The 21,821-nt window shown below is 41.0% G+C and overlaps 1 protein-coding gene across 2 annotated transcripts in view; it reads left to right on the top strand.

Moving 5' to 3' along the window:
- The first annotated feature begins 1,185 nt into the window (after positions 1–1,185).
- The window catches only part of znrf3 (zinc and ring finger 3), a 79,335-nt gene continuing 58,699 nt past the window's right edge, over positions 1,186–21,821 (top strand). Inside the window, exon 1 of one of the 2 annotated variants that reach the window (XM_017306852.1) lies at positions 1,186–2,359. In XM_017306852.1, coding sequence (XP_017162341.1) covers positions 2,129–2,359 — 231 coding nt within the window. In that variant the 5' untranslated portion in view covers positions 1,186–2,128. The remainder of the gene's footprint in view (positions 2,360–21,821) is intronic. The other variant, XM_008417857.2, reaches the window with a different exon arrangement.

The raw sequence follows: 21,821 nt of genomic DNA, 5'->3' as shown, positions 1-21,821 counted from the left end.
ATTATGCAGAAAAAAAGAAAGTGCACGATGATTGCTATGTTTTTAAACTACAAAGTTTTTGTAAGACATTGGACTAATCCTAAACCTGCAGCCAATTTGAGATCCAGCGACTTTCTCCAGATGGATGTGATTTCACCTTTAAACGAAAATCAGAATTTATCTTTGGTCTGGCTTTCAGACATGTCTAGCTGCTTTGTTAAAATTGGACTCAATTAGAAGTTCAAACAAATTAAGTGCCATTAATTTAGCTGATGAAATAGTAAAAACATCCAAAGAAGGAAAAAAAAAAGTCAGCCTGGATAGTTTTTTTGTCTTAGGAACATGGCTCTCCACCCCGGGTGGTATTTTTGTCATGGTACCTGCAATCCACACAGATTGTTTCATAATTTCAGGTTTTTTAGCTCACGATATTACACGGCCTACACATTTAATCATTCACAATCAGACGGCTTGTGAATGGATTGGATTGTTTCACGATGTGAACTTTATAAAACCTTTGTTGTGTTTGTGGAAATAGAATTACTAGAGAGAAGTTTTTAATGCTCTTTTAGGATTAATGAATTGCGCAAAAAAACAAATCTCAACCTTAATTGAACTCATTAAACAAGATATATCTGCCAGGTGTGCATAGCCTTTGTGTTTTTCTTTGAGAACAAGATCTTTGTTTTGAAAGACTACTTGTTTAAGTTTTCCCTGAAAATAGACACTTTCAGTTGCTTTGAACGTCCGCCATTAGTAAAATGTTTTCTGCACATAGGAATGGCTGAATTCAAATTCTTTTCAGACCTTTTTAAACTGTTCTCTGATTCATAAGCTGCTGCAGTGATTTTTCTAAAAGGCTCAGACAGTTCTTTCACTTTTACCCTTGTTTTCACTCAACTCAACAGTCAGGAGCACACCAACTAAATATCTGATAAACATCGAAAACTTCCTTGAAAATGTTGAGTTAAAATGTTCTCTCCAACAGATATGAAACACTATTTTTGGACTTTAGCCATTACGCTTTTTTATTTCCTATCGCATTTTCACCCATTCCAAAACACAGACATAAAAGCTTAGATTGCACTTCACAAACCAAATGCATGTAATTTTAAATCACCTCATTCAAAACTGACGAAAAAAAAAAAAAAAAAAAAAAAAAAAAAACACTTTTTGAAAATTGTAACTACTTGTTGACAGACACATTTAAAATGTTTTTTTTTTTAATTATTATTTACATGTACAAAATGTTTGGATAAACAGTTCTAAACTTGTCACAAAATTTACCCAATGGGTTTAAATTGGTCATAGTTCATCCTCCAATTTGTGTCGTTAAAAAAAAAAAAAAATCCATTGCAATTTTATTAATCGCATAATTTTTTCCAACAAGTACAAATGTCATAGTCAGTTGCTGAGCAAACATGAATGTGATAAAAAAAAATTAGCCCGGGTAAATCATGAAACGTCCTGAGGAGGGTAGTGTTTGTTTTAAGGTGGCGCGGCGGATGATGAGCACGTGAAACTGCGGGAGAGAGCAGCGCGTGAACGCCAGGGACCGAGACGTGGGTTCGAACACGCGGGATCTACTTCACGTCCGACTGGGGGAACTCAATTAACTCAAAAGTTATCGTGTAACTTGAAGTTCCCTCAAACAATAAAGGCCTCCTTTCAGGGCGAACAGAAAGTCCGCGGTGCCTCCTTAACTGAGTGCTGGCACTTCAGAGTGGGGAGTGCAAAGGAGAGGGTCAGAGAGACTGGTGGGTGGGGATAAAGCCCTTTTGGGAGAGAGAGGGGGGGGGGGGAAACTAAAAAAGAAAAAAAAAGAAAAAAATCACGTGTTTGGAGATCAAAGGAGATCCGCTTTGTAGAGGAGGAGGAGGAGGAGGGTGAGAAAGAAAGAGGGAGGGAGAAAGCGAGGCAGCGTTGAGGCAATGTAATTGACAAGGCTCGCAGTGGTGAAATAAACACGCTTCGGCGCAGGGGCTCAGTTTATATTGCACAATCCCGACTCCTTTTTTTTCTTTTTTTTTTTTTTTTTGGGGGGGGGGAGGCATCGCCCGCAGCGACTACAACTGATTCCAATTACCTTCACCCGATTAATTAATCCGTGTGAAATTATGTCCCGATCGGCGCAGATCAAGCCGGCAAGATGATGATTTTCCCAAGGAGAGGCTCGGCTCGGGTGCCCGACTCGGTGGTCCCGGTGATCTGGCTGCTGGCCGCTTCTCTGGGCGCCGTTCTCGCCAAGGATACAGCCTTTGTGGAAGTGGTGCTGTTCGAGTCCAGTCCCAATGGGGATTATACTACCTACACGACTGGCTTGCAGGGACGGTTCTCCGAAGCTGGAGCCACTATCAGCGCGGAGGGGGAGATCGTTCAAGTACGTGTTTTTATTCTAAGCTGCTCCGCAGAACCGGGCGACACCCGGTCCGGCTGCAGTTTCACCAAGCTGCCCTCTATAAAACTTTTTTCCACAGTGGCTGTGGGGGAGCTGACAAGATATGGTGTGTGTGTGTGTGCGTGCGTGCGTGCGTGCGTGTGTGTGTGTGTGTGTGTGTGAGAGAGAGAGAGAGAGGATGGTACTAAAGCCTGCAAGCATATGCGGTCACAAGATGGCTCCTATCTTGTGGAATTCATTCACAGGGAAAACATGCTCTTGCAAGTTATTTTGGTTGATAACTGGTGCGCACTTTTCAGTCATTTGCGCTGAAATAGTAGCGGGAGATTTTTTTTTTGGTAACGCATCGCAGAGGACTATGAAAAGTTCGTAAACTTTCACCGAGCAGGTTTTGTGTGTGCGTGTGTGTCTGTATGTGTTTCGCAATAGCAGCAACACTGCGCGTGTATTTATGCGCATGTTTGACTTTTTTGGATCACGTTCTAATGCAAATTTCCGCGTAAAATAGTTTTGCACACATGATCGATACCAAGTTCCAAACATAAACATTAATTTGTACTTTGCCAAATATAAAGGCTTTATTCGTCCACATTAAACTTTTTTTTTTCTTTTCTTTTTTAGCTGTTGTTGCATAAAAAAAGAGTAACTTTAATACAAATATGTAATATTTTATTTCCTGGACTCTAAACGCGTCAAGTGCACTTGGCTGGAGCTGCAAAGTGTTCGGATCAGGGGAGTCGGGGGGAAATATGGAGCTTTTCCTCGCTGCAAGGTGTTTATTTGAAGTTTTATGGGCTAATTCTTTCCTAATCTGCTTGGCCACCGACTACAGGGCAGCACAGAGTTCTCTTCTTGTGCAGAGCCAGGGCTTTTAATGACCTTAAACTTGGTAGAATCCTGAGGAGCACAGCTCCTTCAAATTCTTTTTCCCTCTTCCCCTTCATATTTCCAAGCCTCTTCTGGGTAATGCATATATTTAGTTGCCTTTAAAACCAAAACTGCAGTAAAGTTGATCTGCACTTACAAAATTATAGACACAAGTTCTCTTTTAGTTTAGGGTCAGTTTTCTGGAGATGAAACTCGGCTGCCAGTGATTTGTTGCAGGAAAGCTGCAGAATTAGAAGCTAAACATGCATTTGACTTTGATGCATCATTTGAGGGATGCTGCATTGTTGCATTGCTGCAAAGCGTCCACCATGACACATTTGTCCTCCTCCTCTTTGCTCATCTACATCGTTTGTACAACTCAGCATCTTCTAAATGCGTCCCTACAGTTTTGTTTTTCTCCAAAGAGCCTTTGACGTTAGGAGAAAGCCGATATGTGGTGATCAGAGGTGGGGATACACAGTGATGGTCACTCGGCGCCACTGCATAACCGCACAGCCATGCCGGACCTCAGCTTTACATCAGAACCCGCATCTATTTAGGTTTCCTTTCTTTACAAACATAGCTGCTGACCACTTGGAGACAGTTTGGGCTGTAATGAGCGGCGGCCCGTCCAACGCAGAGCAACTGTCTTAAATTTCTTGTACCTTGTATTCTGCCAAAGATTTTTTTTTTTTCACCCGTTTTAGGTTTTCGAGTCGGAACTGGCAATAAATGACAATCTGGAGAACATAATTTTTAAAGGGTATCGCGTTCTACAGCGTTACAACATTCCTGTAAAGTTTCTGGAAATCCTTGTGATGTTTTAAGAAGTGGAATTATGTTAAACCAAATATTTGGGTAGTATTCAGTTATCAAGTGTGACCCCTTGGAGTCAAAACATTGGGTTTGTGGAGTATTTTGGTCTTTTTCTGCTGCTTGATCAGAACCCTGAGCAGGTATGGGTTCTAATGGACTGCAGACGGAGTGGGGGGGGGGCAGAGGGCTGTGTTGGCTCTGTTGGCTCTGTTCCTGAGTAAAGATCCAACCACAATCACCACATGTTCTCTCCCAACTCTCCTCTTCGAATTCCCTGAAGTTAACACAGCCTCGGCTCTGCCTGAAGAGTGCGAAAAGTGGCACATGCCGCCGGGGCCAAAAATAATAAATTAAGTTAATTTGCTTTTGCTCTCTTTCAGAGGGTCGGGGTTGGGGAGCACGATGATGTAGATTTGGCCCCGGTGCCAAAACCCCAGGCTCCTCCAGCCAGTCCCCACGTTGCCACAGCTCGACTCTATAAATCATTTTAAAGTGTCAGTGTCTGCGTAGCAACAGGAGCTGAACAGCAACTTTGACTGAGCTTTGATTTTTTGATTTTTTTTTCTCAATAAAAACACGGTGGAACATTTCTAAATATAGATAGTTGTGTATGTATGTCGTCTCCTTTTGAAGGAAAAAAAAAACAGCGTTATAGCTCTGTAGTGTCTTGGGAAATGAAGAAGCAGCAGTTTTGTGTCAAGAGCAATTAAACGGAGAAGCTTTAATTTAGGAAACTGGATGTTTGTTCATTTGATCCACTAGAGTCTACTCAATGCTCTGCTTTCCAAATATATCCATTCATTACACTTGATCTTGATTTGCATTCCTCACAGTACTATCACAGACTTCAGTGTTTTTTATTGGGATTTTATGAGAGAGACAAACACGAAGCAGTGATTGATTTTGAAGCGGAAGGAAAATGATGCATGCTTTTCACAATTTTTATCAAATAAAAATCGTAGGCGTGCATTTGTGTTCAGCAGCCCTGAATCAACATCTTTCACTGCAGTAGCCAGGGTAAGTCTTGGGTAACCAGCTTTCCATATTTAAAAACTTCTTGAATAAATTAAAACCAAATGGAAAGTCCTGAGCATCATTTTTCTTGCTCTCTTTTGGACTTAGGTCAAGGCTTTGACTAGGCCGTTTAAACACAATAACGTGTTTTGGTCATTGTAGCTCTGCTGTATGGTTAAAGTGGTCCTGCTTGCGTCTTGTCCCAGCTCTTCTTTAGCTAGCTCTCCAGCTCCTTATCAACTCGTTGCAGAAAATGATGCATTCATGATGCTGCCACTACCGTGTTACACACTGTGGGTGGTTGGAGCCAGATTTGAGGTGTGCAGGACTAATTGCTGTTCTGTCAGTGGATTCTCCCTCCTCAGATGTGGATCTCTGCTGCTTCTTTTGATTGCTTCATTGTGTTTAAAACTCGTTTTAGATGAATGGCCATGTGCTGATTTGGAGTTGTCTCATCATTTCTCTGTTCCCAGATGACTGACTGACTCCCTGAGTTGTTCCTAACTTGAAATATTGTTTTTTAACCTGAACCTGATTGATTTGGGTGAAGCTTAAACCATGCCACTTGAGGAGTTCTGGGTAAAATATTTACAGGCAAAAGTGTTTTTCAGCTTAAATGCAAAATGTGTGTATATTTTATAGAGCTGTGGCTCAATTTCTGCTCTGTGTTGCTTTGCATCAAATGACCTTCTTTTGAGTTTATATACTCCAGTTAACGATGAATCAATTACTAAATTATTTAACAATTATTTCAATATTTGCGATTGATCTGATTAATCGTTTCAGCCCTAGTGCCCAGGACTAGGACTGTTGAATCCTTCTCCTCGCTGCCGACAGTTCTCCTGATCCGTACCGCTTCACAGCGAAGCGCCATCTGCCGCTCGTCATTCCTGCGCTCTTCATCGCTGCGCCGCTCTGCCTGTCGCCGGGCGACCTGCAGATGCATGAGCTCACATCTGCCTCTGATTTCCAGCGGAGCTGTGCTTGTCGGCGTGCGACTGAAGGAGCCGGGACGTGGCAGGGGCACGCAGAGCTCCAGATGGAACGCATAGCGTCGTCGGCCAGAACCAGAGGGAATAATGTGGCTTTTTCCTGACTTCCTTTCTGAGAGGACAGAGCATCCCTTAAATCCTGCTTCAAACAAAAAAAAAAATAACAAAAAAAAACAACAAAAGATCAGCTAGTTTTCTCAACTTCCACGAGCGGTTTGACCTTTGAACTTGATCTCCTGAAGCATCTGAAGAGCCTGCAGCCTTTTGTTTCCCACTGACTAAATGTTCAGGGGGGAAAGTGGTTTTCAGTTGAGACAACGATGCGCTGGAATACTGGAGCTCCTACCTTGCAGTTGGCAGGGCTTGTGTCGCGCTGCATTTAGACTATAATGAGAGCTTTAGTGGTTTAAGGCATCCAGCGCGCGTTCTCACCGCAGCCTGGAAACCCCAAGAGGCTATAATGGGGCCCGGGCCCAGACAGTAGGTGCCCCGGTCCGGGGCCACTCCCAGCGCCAAAGCAACAGTAGCAGAGTACACAAACGCTGGTTTCGAAAGGTTGAAAGCGACGCTCCCTACTTTTTTCCAGTTATTGGCTTGGCGGTTGCAGCTGTATTTTAAGTGCTATCGTCTCTTAACCGCCACCCTGCTTCACTTTCATGTCTCAGCCAAAGTAATTTGAGGCTGCGTTTCTCCTCTTTTTGGAATAGAACAGACTAAACTGTTTTTCTCTTTCTCTTGCTTAACACCCCGCTCGCCCCCCATCCTGCCCTTTGCTACACACCGTCTCGCCCTCAGTGTGGTATTTAAAATGTAGCCAAAAACTGTTACGCGTCCTAGACTGCAAGTGGATGATTTCAAGTAATGTTTACAAACCAATCAGCTAAGGCTAAGTAGTCTCTCAAACTAAATTGAGTCCTTTGGGAGCCTGAATATGGAGGCTGTTTTACTGGCAGATGTTCCCATAAACTCCTTTTGTACCATTTCATGTTACTTCGGCAATGACAACAGGAAATGCTTATTTAATTTTTGGCTGAAGAAATTGTGTACTTCAACACAGTGGATTTTTTAAGGAATTATCTGAAGCATTTGCTGCCAAAGCTTTAAGCTAGTAGCTGTTTGCACATTCACTTCACAGTTGAAAAGTTTATTTTTGAAACTTGTCTGAAGACAAAATAAGTTAAAATACATTTTCCAATTAAGATATTTTGGTTTGTAGTGACTGTCAGGGCACTACCAGACTGCTACACTTATTTAATAAACTTCTGTGTGTATATAAAAGACGTACACTGATAGTTTAGCTTGAGTTGTCTCAATGAGAGGTAGACAATGCACTAAGGTGTGGGCTAATTCCTCTGCTCTTCTTTGCTTTGTCTGCAAACCCACGCCTGATTTCACTCCCTGCCAGCAGCAGGTTCTGCACAGTAACGACACAAACTGGGTGCACAGACAACGTGGCATAATCTAAAACTGCTTATGCTTATGGTATGACTGTTTAATATTGCGTATGAAGCTACGGGATTGGCTTACTAGAACATTTTCAATAACAGATCGTCACACAGAGGGATTTGTGTGCATAACAGGTGCTCACTCATGAGTCACCAAGTTTTTTGCTTCAAGAATAGTTCTGGTTTTTTTTTCATAAAGTAGCTAAACTTTTTCCAACAACTTTCTAAGTTTATTGAAAATAACAACAATGTAAGTGGGGAATAAATCGGAAACATGAATCTTCGAAATTGTCATTTATTTACTTGGGATAGCATTATGTAATGAGAAATAATTAAAGCCCTTTTGAGGAACTTGAGTGTGTAACAATTAATGTTACAACAAGTATGTGAATATAAAAAGAGACAAAGTATTACAAGTTGAAAAATAAAAAACAATAAAGCATGCTAAAAAGACATATTTACTACATAATGGGAAGAGTACAGCAGTGTATATCATTGTCGATAGGAGTTGCTACAAACATCAGTGATCTGATTGTCTCCACTAACAATTTTGTTTATTTTCAAGTGAGGGAAAAAAAAAATGAACATTTTTATTTTAACCAGCTGAGAGGCAGTGGGTTGGCATTTCAGTGTTTTCTCTGTTTACTGGTGAATCTCTTTGCGCTTTTCTAATCTTTCTCAAACGTTATATTACTGTTTTCCAAACTCTCTTTCCTCTCCTGGCTCTTTTGATCTCGACTTCTACACCTGTGCCTCACTCTCTCCCTGTCTGAGGACAAATCTACCTAAAACCAGTGCGTGTTGGTACTGGTGGCCCCAGCAGCGACGGACTGACTGGCCGAGCTTTGATGTTGTCCGACCAGCTTTCTCTCCTCTCAGGGGACAGCTGCTCTCTTGTGTCACTCCCCTCCTGATCCAACATTGATTATGTGTCCAAGTTTGTATGTTTGAGTGTCTTGTTTTGTCCCTCGACGCTTTTCTGATTAGGAAGCATTAGCCAGTTTGCCCAGAGGCTACACATTTTTCTTGGGAACGATGCTTGGGAAAAGCATCCAGGCGGGTGGAGAACTGTTTTATCTCTCCGTCTTCTGTTTTATCTCGGGTGGCTTTGAAAACTCGCTGACTGACCGGAGTCCTGAGTGGGATTTTGTTTTTTTGTGCAACACGCGGTGTGCCTTCCCTTCGTTTTATGAAACGGCGCTGAAAGGCACAGTCCATCCTGACATCCCACATTTTTATCCACTGACACATGGGGTCCACAGAACAAAGGCTAAGGGGTCGAGGGTTATAAAATGACAATGCTTGTAGTAGCTCATCCAGGCAGAGGCATCCTTTTGTTGTTGGTTAGGAATGTGCTGACTAACTGTGAAAGGCCACAATGCCAACTGCCTCCTTTGTTGAAGTTTTTTATGCCAATGGACTAGAAAGGTAGGTGGACAGAAGGGCAGGTTTCCTGCTTAATCGTTCCTTGTTCTGCTTATTTTTAGCAGTCAGTCGTCTCTCCGATCTTTGTTTTTATAAAAGGAGAGCTCCACTTATCAGAGATCTTCCTTACTTACCCAACTCCAGGAACACTGGGTTCAAAGTTCTGTCTTTTGCGTGCAACATTGCATAATGTGCAAGCCCATCCACAATGCTGATGTTAATGCTGTGTTAATATACAGGTTTTTGTGAAGAATATCACTTTAGTTTCCTGTTGCGACTGGTTGTGCGTGTTTCTTTTTTATCAAAGGCATCGGAGACGGTTTTTTTCTTTCATCCTTTCGTAAATGCATTCCTTCGCAGCTGCTGCAGAGGTCATTAACAACATTCCAGTAGATTTCAGGTGAATGCTTCTGGCCCAAAATGCTAATGTCTTCTCACATCCCACACCCCCCTTCTACCTTCTCCTTATGCGTGTCCGCCTGTGGGCACAGTGCTTTCCAAAAGTTTTCATACCCCTTGAACTCTTTTGGTTTTCATGTTAATTTTTTTTGCTTATAAACTAAAAAGGTGTGCTTTTTAGTTTGCATTCATGTTCATCCCCCTTTTTACTCTTAGAAATATCAAATTGCCTTCACTCATGTAATTACTAAGTATAGTCTGCTTTCCACACTGTGAGCATCTTACAAACCAATGTTCCATCCATCATCTGAAAATGAAAAGACTATTTCACAGACGTGGCTGCCCATCAAAAATGACTGATGAGCCAATAAAGAAACAGCCAGGAGGCTTAAGGTAACTCTGGAGGAGTTGCAGGAGAAAACTGTTAGTTGTGTACCCTAGAAACTTGTGGAAGAATGCCAAGACGGCGACATATGTTGAAAGAAAGTCACTAGTTGAAGTTTGCTAGAAGCCATGTAGAGACACAGCAAACATGTGGCAGAAACCAGTAAGGGACATGCAAAACGCCACATGTGGCGGTTAAGTAAAGGTAAACATCACTTTGAAGATGTTCTCCCCAACATGAAACATGGTGTTTGCAGCTCCATGGGGAGGGTAGTCATGGGGAGTTGGACTGTAGGAAATGCAGGAAAGAGATTGAAGAAAAACTGCTAAAGGTTGGAAGAAAACTATGAAACTGAAATGAAGTTTAACTTTACGGCAGGAGGAAAAACAGAGCTTCAATGGATCCTTGAAGAATATTTATATGTTTAGAATGGTCCAGTCAAAGTTCAGCTATAAATCCAATTGTCAACTCTGACAAAACTTGAAAATTGATGGTTGCAGATGTTCTCCGTCCAATCTGACGGAACTTCTGTTATAGAAATAAGACTGGACAAAACGGGAAGCAAAGTCTTGACTCTTGGTGGCTGCATAGAAAGATGCAAATCTTTCACTCATATAAAAAAACTTAACCTATGTATATTATTCATTTCACTATTATCCACTAATTTGATGTGGTTTGTCAAATAAGAACCTAAGAAAATGTTTTTGTGTGTGAACTGTGAGAAAACTTGGGTATGAATATTTTCACAAAGTGCTAAAGCAGTAAAGAGGAATTGCATAACATAATGAGGACAGAGGCGTGATGGATTGGACCTGCTTGGTCAGATGAGAACAAGCTGGGTTATCTCTGCATGCTTATTTTTCCTGCAGAGCGCTGTGCCGCACGTCTCCTGAGTAATGAGATATCGCTGCATCTATCGCGGCTCCTGCTCTGGCAATAAGAAAGCGGCCTAGATTTTCAATATAAAAAATGTCTTTTATATTGTTCCTGTATCAGGGGTGCCTCTCAAAACACAGGGGACACATGTGTAGGATTTGTCTTTCCTGAAAACTATTTAAAAAAGGCAAATATGTTTTCTTTCTGCTGTTTCTGGACTGATGGTACAGAATAGGAAAAGTATCAAAACTTTACTTTCCTTCCCCTCTCTCTGTCAGCGGCCCTGGCCATGCTGCCGCCGCCGCCACCGCCGTCGCTCGCTCCGACTCCTGGACCCTGAACGGGGAGGGGCCTGTGTGGCTGGGTGAATAGCTTGCCGGGAGTCTTGCCGCTGGTGTAAACCACATGAATGCGCTGCCTGAGCAGATAGTATCAGTCGAGGCGGGGAGTCCTGGGAGGCCACGGTGCTCGGCGCAGTTCCGCGTGCTAACATCAAAGGCAGAACCAAAGGGGGTGGGGGGGAGCTGGAGAGAAGCAGAGCGAGGAAAGAGAGAGTGAGAGAAAAAGGAGCGAAGGCTGGGCCAAACTCTTCAAAGGCCTCTATGACTAATGCCAGCGTTGATATGCGGAGCTGCAAAACTGAATGATGATGATGTAATTGCAGGCCTTCGAGCTAAATCCGCTCCCATACAAATAAAGGTGGAGGTGTTGCTTATGTACAAGAAGACATACCCATCTAGTGCTTTTAGGCTTAAGGTCAGATAGCTGAACATATCGCTCTACTGCTACAGGTTTGCATTGTGACAGAAAACTTTGATTCTAGTGGACGTTTCCAAAGTACACATCGGCTGGAACAGCATAGTGTCTCTGTAATGTTTATATAGAGCTTCTGTTTGTGTTTGATAAAATGTGCACATCTACTTCCCCTGTAATGTGTGCTAAGCTAAGCGTGACCACAGATCTTTGTAAAGCGCCTCCAGCAGGCTGATAACTCGTAGTCGGCTTCCAGGATGGCACAAAAAGGCGCTTCATACTGGACACAGTTTTGCTTTCAGAGCGCAAAGCTATAATCTGCTATTAACTATTTGCATATCTTTGCGCTTGTTTTCCTGATCCCTGTTTGGTGATTGTGCTTCCCTTTTGATGTTTAACTGGCTGTAAACACCTGCGCCGTCTTTCATTTGAAGTTCCTGTATGAATTTGGAAGTCAAAGCTTGCAGCATAAAGCCTTTGTTGCTAATTGAAGAGATGGAGTGACCCCCTTGTTTCCAGCACAGTGAGACTGTAGCACTTGTCGGCAGTCGCAGGATCGTCCAACTGGTCGTTTTTACTTTAAAGTGAGGAGACGGAACACAAATCATACGACAGACGGTTTCAAAAGACTGATTTTCTCAATTATAGCTGCTGCCATTTGCAAATTTAATTCCTAAATAACTAAAGTTATAAAAAACTTCAGCTTTATATTTGTTAGAAATACTCTACTACTACTCTACTGAAATTTCTAGTACTTTTTATGAAGTAGAAATGTTCTTTATGAAGTAATACATTGTCATAGAATCCTCATCACCCTCATTTTATTATATTTGCCATATTTGAACCCTGATTAAACAAAGAGTTCACCTCCTAGTAGATATTTATAAAACTATGCATTTCCTTACAGTAAACTATAAAACTATTGGAATTGGAAAAAAACGGACAATCTGACAATTTCTAACTGATTAAAATGATTAAAAATGCAAAATTTTAAAACTTCAAAAGGATGAAAAGACCAACATGTAAAATCCACATGTGGCAAAAAAGAAAGTCAGTCCAAATGTAATGCACAGGTTTGTGTAAAACTGTCCACAGAATCGTAAGCATTGATTCTAAATATTTACATAATTATTTTTTTTGTAGAACTTCTTATCCATACTTTTCAGCCATGTGTATCATGCAAAACATTTTGAGATACTGATAAAGCTAAAATAATATCACTGAAGTAATTGGTGCTCCCAAAAGAACATTTTGACTTTTCTCTAGACTTTGATCAGTTTGCCTAATCAATTTGACATTTTCCATCTAATGCATTGCCTTCTTGTACTTAATCATAGCATAATCCATTTCCACCTTCTAAACCAGGAGTCCCTAAACTTTTTCCTGTGAGGGCCACGTAACTTTTCCCTTCTCTGGTTGAGGGCCTGAGTCAGTTTGTAACAGAAAAAGTGTGACATTTGCAGGAGTGCCTAAATGTAAAAATGTATTGTTTTCCAGAAAGCACAATCAAATAACCCTCTCTGGGTTCTTCACAGAAAAAATCCAGGAAATGACACTATTTATGAAATAAATACTGTATTTTCTGGACTATAAGCCGCACCGGGCTATAAGCCGCAGATATCTCTGCCGCTCTAGGTTTTCCACAATGATGCAGCAGCAGCAGATGGGGGCGGACACTCAAAATTTGAGACGTAACAGGTCAATTGAATATCATATTTATTATGGTTGATAAAGAAAAAGTTGCCAAGTTTAGATTTATCTGAACTGATTACAGTAGTTTTCGAACGGTAACTGTAACGGTAAAAGTGCTGATCCTTGTGCTACTAGCATCTGCTAAATGAAAATGGGCGCTTTCTTCTTCTTCTTCTTTAGATTTCAATGGCAGCTTGCATCCATTATTGTTGCACTACTGCCATCTATTGGATCCTAATATCTATACCTCAAATTCTCATAATAATCCCAGTATTATTTAAAAAAACAAAAATCTTCTTTTTCCCCTCAATGCTATTTAACTAATCAACAACATTCTCAAATTTTAATTCCCTATTAAAATCTAATTCCGTTTTAATGGGCGCTTTCTTCTTTTATTTCTAATTGTGACTTTCAATGATTCACTTCCTGCTAAAGAGCCCCCTGATGGTTGAAGAAAAATTCACATATCAGCCGCACCGGACTATAAGTCGCGTGGTTCAAAGCTTAGGAAAAAAGTAGCGGCTTATAGTCCGGAACATACGGTATTTGAAAAAATCTAAACACTCTCTGGTATTGTTCAGGGGGCCGGACCAAATGTGGACCGCGGGCCGTAGTTTGGGGACCACTGTTCTAAACCCTCAGGAAAAGGTCAGGACAATAACTCCTGTCCAGCTGTGGCCATTTCTTTGTCCTTGCACTCCATTTGTTCATATTACTTTATTGCCCATTACAGCAGGTCACTGAGTTGAGTGACAACAGGAAGGAGTGATCATATTTTTGCTGCACTTCATCATTTGTGTCGCTCTACTGACACACCTCGCATTTATCCAGGTCCTTTCCTCTGTCGCATGTCTCTGTAGCAGCAGCACTTTTCAGTCTTGGCTGTTTTTGAAGAGGCTAAGTTATTCTGGGGTGATTCCATGGGCAGTTTGTCCAAACACACTTGGCTCTCTAATGACAAGTTGTCCCTTGACATGTCAGGGAATGTAACTTCTCAGAATGCTGTTTTGAGAGAAAGTAGAGATGGGTTTTGAGATGACGGGAATAACAGAAAAAGATGAGCCAGTTCAGAGCCGTCGCTGTTCTGTCTGCATCCCACAGGCATGTGCCAAAGTCCAACTGTCACCCCGAGGTGACATGCATCCCGCAGGCATGTCGAAGTAAACATCTCTGAGTATGTGGCACTGACATTTGGACAGTGGCCTCACCATATACTCTTGGAAGGAACATTTTATCCTTCACAAAATATATGTTCAGACTGGATTTATCCAGAAGACATAGTTTCTTTCCTAAAGTTAGCCTTTGGTTTACTTCTAGGGATATTTATTTGTTTACAGTTCTAACCCAAGCTAACGTTTGACTTTAGATGACACATTTTAGGACATTTCAATCTTTTAATTGCTGGAGCCATAATTACTTAAATTATTGTGTTTATAAAACCTGTGCTATTTGAGTTTACTTTTAATTTAGCTTCTTCTGAAGGCAGCATTTAGACATCTTCAGGTCCTCTTTGTCATTTCTTGAAGGAACCTGTAACTAGTTGTGTTTCAATGGACTGTATAATTGTGCAAATTGGAATTCCAAAAATAAATTATCTTAATGGAAACACAATTAAAAAAAAAATTCACATTTTTCGCTAAGTTTTTGCTGTAGGATGAGGTGGGTTTCGGGCATATTAAAATTATAGTATTTTGCCAAACTGCAATGGAGAAACTTTTTTCGTATCATACGAGTCATGTGATCAACAAGCAGATGTTACTATTGACAGAAAAGACGAAGATGATGTCAGAAAGTGGTAGGACGATGATGGCACGGCATGTTTTTAAATTACTTACTGTGTGACCAAACTTATTCAAGTGTGATTTTGTTTCTTAATGGAAACACAGCAATTGCAGAATTGTGTTTTTTTTTTTTCCATCATCAGTGGAATATCGACCAAGTTTTACGTGCATTTGTAAAGAAACAGGGCTACTGTTGCACCTTGAACCCTCAAAACAAGGTGGAGATGGATCCATATGAATGATTTGGCTGGTGTCATAATGACACCAGCTGTGATATTTAAATAAAATAACGCATTGGAAAGGATATAGTGCAGTTCACCAGGTGCATAAATGTCCATCAGTTGCCGATATGGGACAGATCACACTTCAGTCTGCTGTACAGAGTTTATGCTTGAAACCATGAAACAAAATCAAATGTAGGCATCAACATTGTGTGGTGTGAGGTCTGTGGTGAAACATCTATATGATTTGATGCAGTTTGAATTGAAGACATTTATTTGATGCATGAACCCTCCCGACCCCACTAAGGGACAAGGGTGTAAAGAAAATGGATGGATGGATGTATTTGATGCGTGTTATATGCATAAGGGGTTTTACCAGCTAGAATCGGAGAGATATTCAGCATGTGTTTGTGTCGAACTCTTAAGTTTACCCCAGTGAATTATTCTCCAGACCATGGAGGTTCTTTGACGTTGGCCTTGTCTATAAAAGTGCACACCTGAGTGGGATACAGATTTAATAGAGCCAGCTCTATTAAATCATGCAAGGCCAGAGACTGTGTAAAGACGGATTTCTCTTTGAGGCAATACTGTAAAACATTACTGCTACCCTCGGCAAAAATGTAGGAGGGACGTAAACATCCAGAGATATGAAAGAAGTAAAAAAGACATTTCTAGTAACTGTATTCACCGTTTGTTGAATTGTTGTCATCATTAGCTCAGTTTTCAGCATTTTTCAAGAGAAACCATCAGCATTTCAGAAGTTGCCATGGAAGCATTTACCACTCCAGTCAATTAAAACGACTAAAAGCTCAGTAGAATAAAGCAAAGTCTAAAAGCTATAATATCAGTTAGAGTATAAATAGAAACAAACACTGAATTTTAAGGATTAAAATGATGCTGTAGAAAACAGAAATAACTTGACCCTTCACCTTAAACACCAAGGCATATTGATTGTCCAAAGCGCTAAATGTGGGTATTGGCCATTTCTTCCAGTTAGCATTTCCACTTCATTACAACCAGGTGATGGCTGTTTATTGGAAGACTCATATTATTGCTCTTCAGAGGGACGTCCTGATTTATTTTTTTTTCATCTTTTTTCCCCCACACAACTTCAACACAAAACCACTCATTAGAGATGAGATACTGTGAGTTTTGGATTGCCCACTTCATGTTTACTAGTCTTAGTTTGACTGAGGCGCCTCGATCGTCTTCAAGTTGCTTTTTCCTATGTGCATCATGTTTTGGTCTGCAGTGTGCAGATCTTTGCCATTACGAGAGCTTTTGGAGCAGTTGGTCATTGCTTATTCTGAAGATGTGGTCCAACCACTGCACTGTGTGTTCCTCGATTTGTACTTTAATAGCTGGTTTTAGTTGGCATCACATTCTCTGATGGCGTTTGTCTCTTTCAGGTCTTGTAGAGACAAACATGCCTCGTCCGTTTGAAAAAATCTCAAGTTTGTTCAAATCTTGTTGGCGAAAGGCCCATTCCTTGAGTCCATAGACAAGGCTGGACAAACAACATTGGTCTCTGGGGAGGTTTTGGATTTCTTCTTGGTGTACCATTGGAGGGATGCAAACGCCAAAGCCCAAGAACCAGCTCAGCAGGGGATTTCCACTTCTGAAGCTGCCTTTTTCTCTGTTAACATTGAACTGAGGTGTTTTAACTTCCACTCTTGTTAAGTCAGAACCCATCAGGTGATTAGTGATGAATGAACATCATCTATTATTAACAAATGTCTATTGTTATGCTGGTTTTAAAAAGGAATGGTGCAGATGATGTCTACGAGATTACAGAATTATTCAATTTCCTTTTAAAATCTCTGCAGCTGCTTCATGTAGTTGCTTTTGGTATGAACATATTTGCACCACCAACTCTGATTCTTTAACTTTAAAGTTGTGGAGTTTTCTAGAACCCAATATGTGAAACAGAATTGAACCTTATTGTCTTTCGACCAAACTGATGAAACATCTTCATAGTTTTTGCTCATACTGACAACATATTTCCTCTGTCACTGTCAGCTTGAAATTTAGTGATCACTCCATTTTATTTCAAATACATTCTACTAAAAATGTGGTTTGTGTTTGCTCAGATAGTCTTATATATGAATTTCTCATCATGCCCTCCGCTCCTCTGAGGTTTTCCGGCATTGCTGCTTCTAAGTGATAAGAGGATGGTGACAATTTTACAGTAGGCTAACTGGCAAGATTCAGTCATGCTTTTTTTTTTTTTATTACATCCTCCATCCTAAAGGAAGAGGTTATGACTTTTCCTTTGGCAACCACTTCTGTAGTTGGCTTTTCTGCAACATTGCTTCAAGCTAAGCTCACGGACAGAGGATTTGGTAATGTACTGATGCATGCGTTCATCGTAATTATTGTTTTGCAGAAGCCGAGGTTTGTATTGCCCTGGCAACGAGAGAGGCTCAGAATTTAAATTAGAGTTTGTAGTGTTTTGGACAAAGTTCTTGGTTGGTCTGAGTCGTGTAGCGAAACTTTTAAGTTGTGTGTTAACCTGAAAGGATGGATAATCCCTGCAGCTTTCTGTAAAATCTTCTCCGTAAGATTACAGGTTCATCTGTTTGCACGTCATTTCCCTTCCTCTCTTTCATGAGTTCCTTTTTTTTTTGTTCTCTCTGTTTAGTCAAGGAGGGGAAGGGGGAGGGTGTATAAATGTGAGACCACACATGCTGTGTCAATGTTTGCTGGAATAATTAGAGACAATGTGGGCCAATAACAGGAGGAGTGCAGTAACCTGAACTCACTTTGTTCTGCCCCGACAGCAACACAAAAGCCATTCAGAGTCCCGCAGATCGGCGGGCTCAGAACGGGAACAACTGCAGTTTTCCGCCCGGCCGCAGTGCGCAGCTCCGAGGATCAGCGAGAAAACAGACCAGTTTCCAGGGACTTCGCTTCCTGTGCCAGCTCAATGTGATGCTGATGTCACTCTAAAGGCTTTTTAAGCACAGCCTGTAAATCCCTGCCACCAACCTCATCCCAAATAAAAAAAAAGGAAGAAAAAAACAAAACCCTACCCCTTGTCACCCTTCCCAGTCATCCAACACATGTCCCTGGCTTAGAGGGCCCTCTTTAACTAGAGGATATCCGGCTGCCCGGTATGCAAAGAGCCTGTGGATTCCTGACACGAGTGCTAGAGCTGGACTCAGAGGTGACTTTCAGCATGGCCAAACAACTGTTGGATTAGCGGGACACTTTAAGTTGATTCTGAGCCAATGGGAGGCAGCAAGGCTCAGAGCGGGGCATGCTCTATTTTAAAACAGGCTTGAAAGCATCTCTATTTATTTACATCTAAAACATGGCAAGGCCGCTTACAAGATGCAGTGAAAGAGCAAGCACAGACATTTTAATGTTTAAATGAACTTAAAGAAAAAAAGTCTTTAAAATTGAGCAGATTTCCGTTCAGTCTGTGTTAAGTACCAAGCTCATGCCGTGAAGTGGACCAACTGGTTCGTCCCAGCGGTGTCCATGTTGGAAAGGGGACACCGCTATGGGATGCATACATCCCCTGGAGGTCGCGGGTGTCATTGTGGCACCTGTCCCCACCACTCTCAGCTTGTGTCAGCAGCTCAGATTTATTTACATTTTCCTTTTTTCAGTTTGTTTCAGTGCACTGTCATCTGGAAGCGAAGGCAGATTGGATTGTTCGATCTGGATTCTTGTCAGATGGACAGTTGCTTTGTTTTCTTTTTTTGCTGTTAATCCTAAATGATGGTTGGTTGTTCAAACTTCTACAACATCAGTCAGGATCTCAGATTTCACAACAGGGTTTCTGTACCGTCTGAAGACAAACGATTTACAAATGTAGCTTTTGCTTCCATTCTTGTCGTCTTTTTTTTCTACCTGGTTTTTCTTCAGTTCCCCCATCCGTCTCCTCCTCCTACCATTCCACTGCGCTGAGGTACTCGCGGCTGGCAACGTGTTCCTCATCACAGCTTGTGTTTCCTCTTATCTATAGCCCTTTTATCAGCAGCCGCCACACATGCCCAAAAGAAAAGGAGGGGAGGGAGATCCTGGAGGGCGGCTGATATTATCAGCAGGTGGAGATTTCTGAACTCGAGTTCAGGGGCCCAGAGCAGCCAAAGGAGGGCCCGGCCGAAAAGAGTCCAAATTAAAGCAGACACAAATTCCTGCAAACTTCTAAATCATCCAAGTATCTTTATTTTGTGATATTAGGAGTCTTTTGCATAATATTTGCAGTACTTGTAACAATGTTGATGGACTGTTGAAAAAGCTCTTGCTTACAAATAATTATTTCAGCAAAGTACTACTTTCATTTATGATTGAGAAATTTGTATTTTATGTTGCAGTTTTAAAAATTTTTTTTCGTCTGGCAGTTCAGAATATCCAAGTGTTTTACTTTTTACTTGAAGTGGGCCGTTTACCAGAATTGGACCATTTGGTTGATCAATCCTGACTTACGCCTGGACAGTGGGACGTTCAAAAACACTATTCTGCTTTTATAAAGGATGGCTCAAAGCTACAAATCATTATTAGTATCAGTGCTTTGTTTAAAAATGAAGTCCAATGGATTTCAGTATCAAAACAGAGAAATAAGATGTTTGAAAGCAAAATGCAAACTGTCTATTTTATGTTAAAAATAAATCAAAGAGCTCAAGATTAAGATTCCTGTGTCTCCAGAGTAAAAAAAAAAACTTCTACAGAGTCTATATTTAAACGGAATAATTTTACGTGTAATGCATATCTAATGTGTTAAAATTATTTTCACTTATACAGTTAATATGCACTGGGGAAAATCTTTTTGTAACAAAACGATCAACAGATAAAGAAGGAGAGCAGGGATGAAGGGATTGAGCAGCGACCAAACTAAAACACAGCCTCACAAAAGCCTAAAACGATATCGCTGGTGGATATCTGGATGCTTGGGATTCCTTGGATGGCTGCTTGTACACTTTTGGCTTTGTCTTTGTGGGGATGAATAGAGGCCTCTGTGGTAGTGTTGACAGGTTTCTCCAGGCTGAGACCTGACTGGCTGGCAGACTAAGGTGCTGGAGCTCTGGAGACTTCATCTCTCCCATAGGGGCAGAAGCCTGACAGGGGATGCTGGTCATCATGGTTTTCCCTACAAAAGGCTCTCTGTTCTCAGTTCTTATTATTGTGACATACTTGTTACACTAATACACACAGGTCTAGATGGCAGCTGAGAGTCCACAGGACCAGTTGTATTCTCCATTGTGTTTTTACATGGATGTATCGAGAGATCAGTAATAGGTGCTGGTAAATATTTTTATAATTTCTTACCTTGTTGTAAACCTGCCAAAATAAGCAGTGTCCTGAAGATGTGCCTGGGTGCAGCATCTATGCTGGAGGTGTAGGTCAGGGTGCTAAGTTTTCAGACAGACTGTACAACTTCTACACTTTTGAAACGTTTGCTTCAATCTCGTGTTCAGAAGAATCCTGCCTGTGAATCAAAAGCCGTGAAACTCGATGTAGCATGTCTTTAACAACGTTGTAGCTTTGCATGGATAGTCGAATTATAGTAAAAGGTCGAGTGTACTGAACCTCCCATGGATATTGTTGACAGTCTGCTAATTTTTTCCACATATTATGGATTCTGGTCACTTACAGATTATAACACCTAATTAATACATTTTGTATGCCATTATTTGTATTTGTACACTTTGAACTGCCTTGTTGCTAAAATGTGCGATACAAATCAAGTTGACTTGAGTTGGTTTCTGGGTCATGAGTGATGGTCAGATGAAAATGTGGATTTATAGACAGCTTGGGACCTTGTCTGCAGTAAAGCAGTTTCTTACCAGCCCGTCTACTTTCCAACCCTTGCCTGTGGTTATTAGATGAAACAAAGAATGAGATCCTGAATCGAAACAGTCAAAATGAGCTTCCTCTGCATTAAAGATGAGGTGAGGGATTTTTTCCATAGGGAGATTAAGATTAGAGCCACTGGTTCAACACCTCAAAATGGGTTTTAAGCAGGTGGTTTGGTCATCTGATTATTCCTCTCTTTGAAAGTTTTCTTCCAAAAAGAGCAGAACCAGAGCTTTAAGTTTTTCCTTCTATACCACAAACATATTGCTATCTTAAAGAATAAGTTAGCAACTGTAGCTTGTTTTCCTTTTGAACTACTTACTTCCTCAAACTAACCTCAGATAAGTTGAAGATGATGGATGGCTGGCAAATAACTCAATAACAATATGTCAATAATGTGATGGACACGTCGATATTAATAGATAATGCTCAATAATTTCACTGAACCGCACAGCATTCTGGGGGATGTAGGCAGATGGAAAGGCTTTAACAACTCCACCTCTCACAGGTTAGAGGCCTCGACTAACTCACTCACTCTTTGGTTACCTAGCAACTCACTCTTTCTTTGGTTACCTAGCAACTGCCTGTTGAGTAACTTGCACAGTGTAAGGTTTAGTCACCGTGCCTCATAACTGCTTAAAAGTAAAACAAAGGTGTGAAGGGAAAACGGGAAAGTTCACAGCATCATTTTGACTATTTCAGATATTTATAACAAAAAAACAATCAATAATTATCAATATTGACTGATGTGATATGCTTATATTGTGATACGTTTTCCAGCCTTTTCATCCAGTCCTAGTTTTGTGCTTTCCAACTGTCTTTCAACAACCATATGATCCACCAGTTCAGATCCAGTAACAACATCCATAGCAAAGATGGTTATATTGTTTCAGTATGTCGAGGCAAAAAGACAGAAAAAAATGTGCTGAATTTCAGCATCACGCAAATCAGGTTGCAGCTGACATTCCAACAA

This window comes from Poecilia reticulata, linkage group LG9 (genome assembly GCF_000633615.1).
Source record: "Poecilia reticulata strain Guanapo linkage group LG9, Guppy_female_1.0+MT, whole genome shotgun sequence".
In the NCBI taxonomy this organism is placed as follows: domain Eukaryota; kingdom Metazoa; phylum Chordata; class Actinopteri; order Cyprinodontiformes; family Poeciliidae; genus Poecilia; species Poecilia reticulata.
The sequence above is the reverse complement of the archived record's forward strand: the minus strand, read 5'-3'. Positions and strand labels throughout refer to the sequence as shown.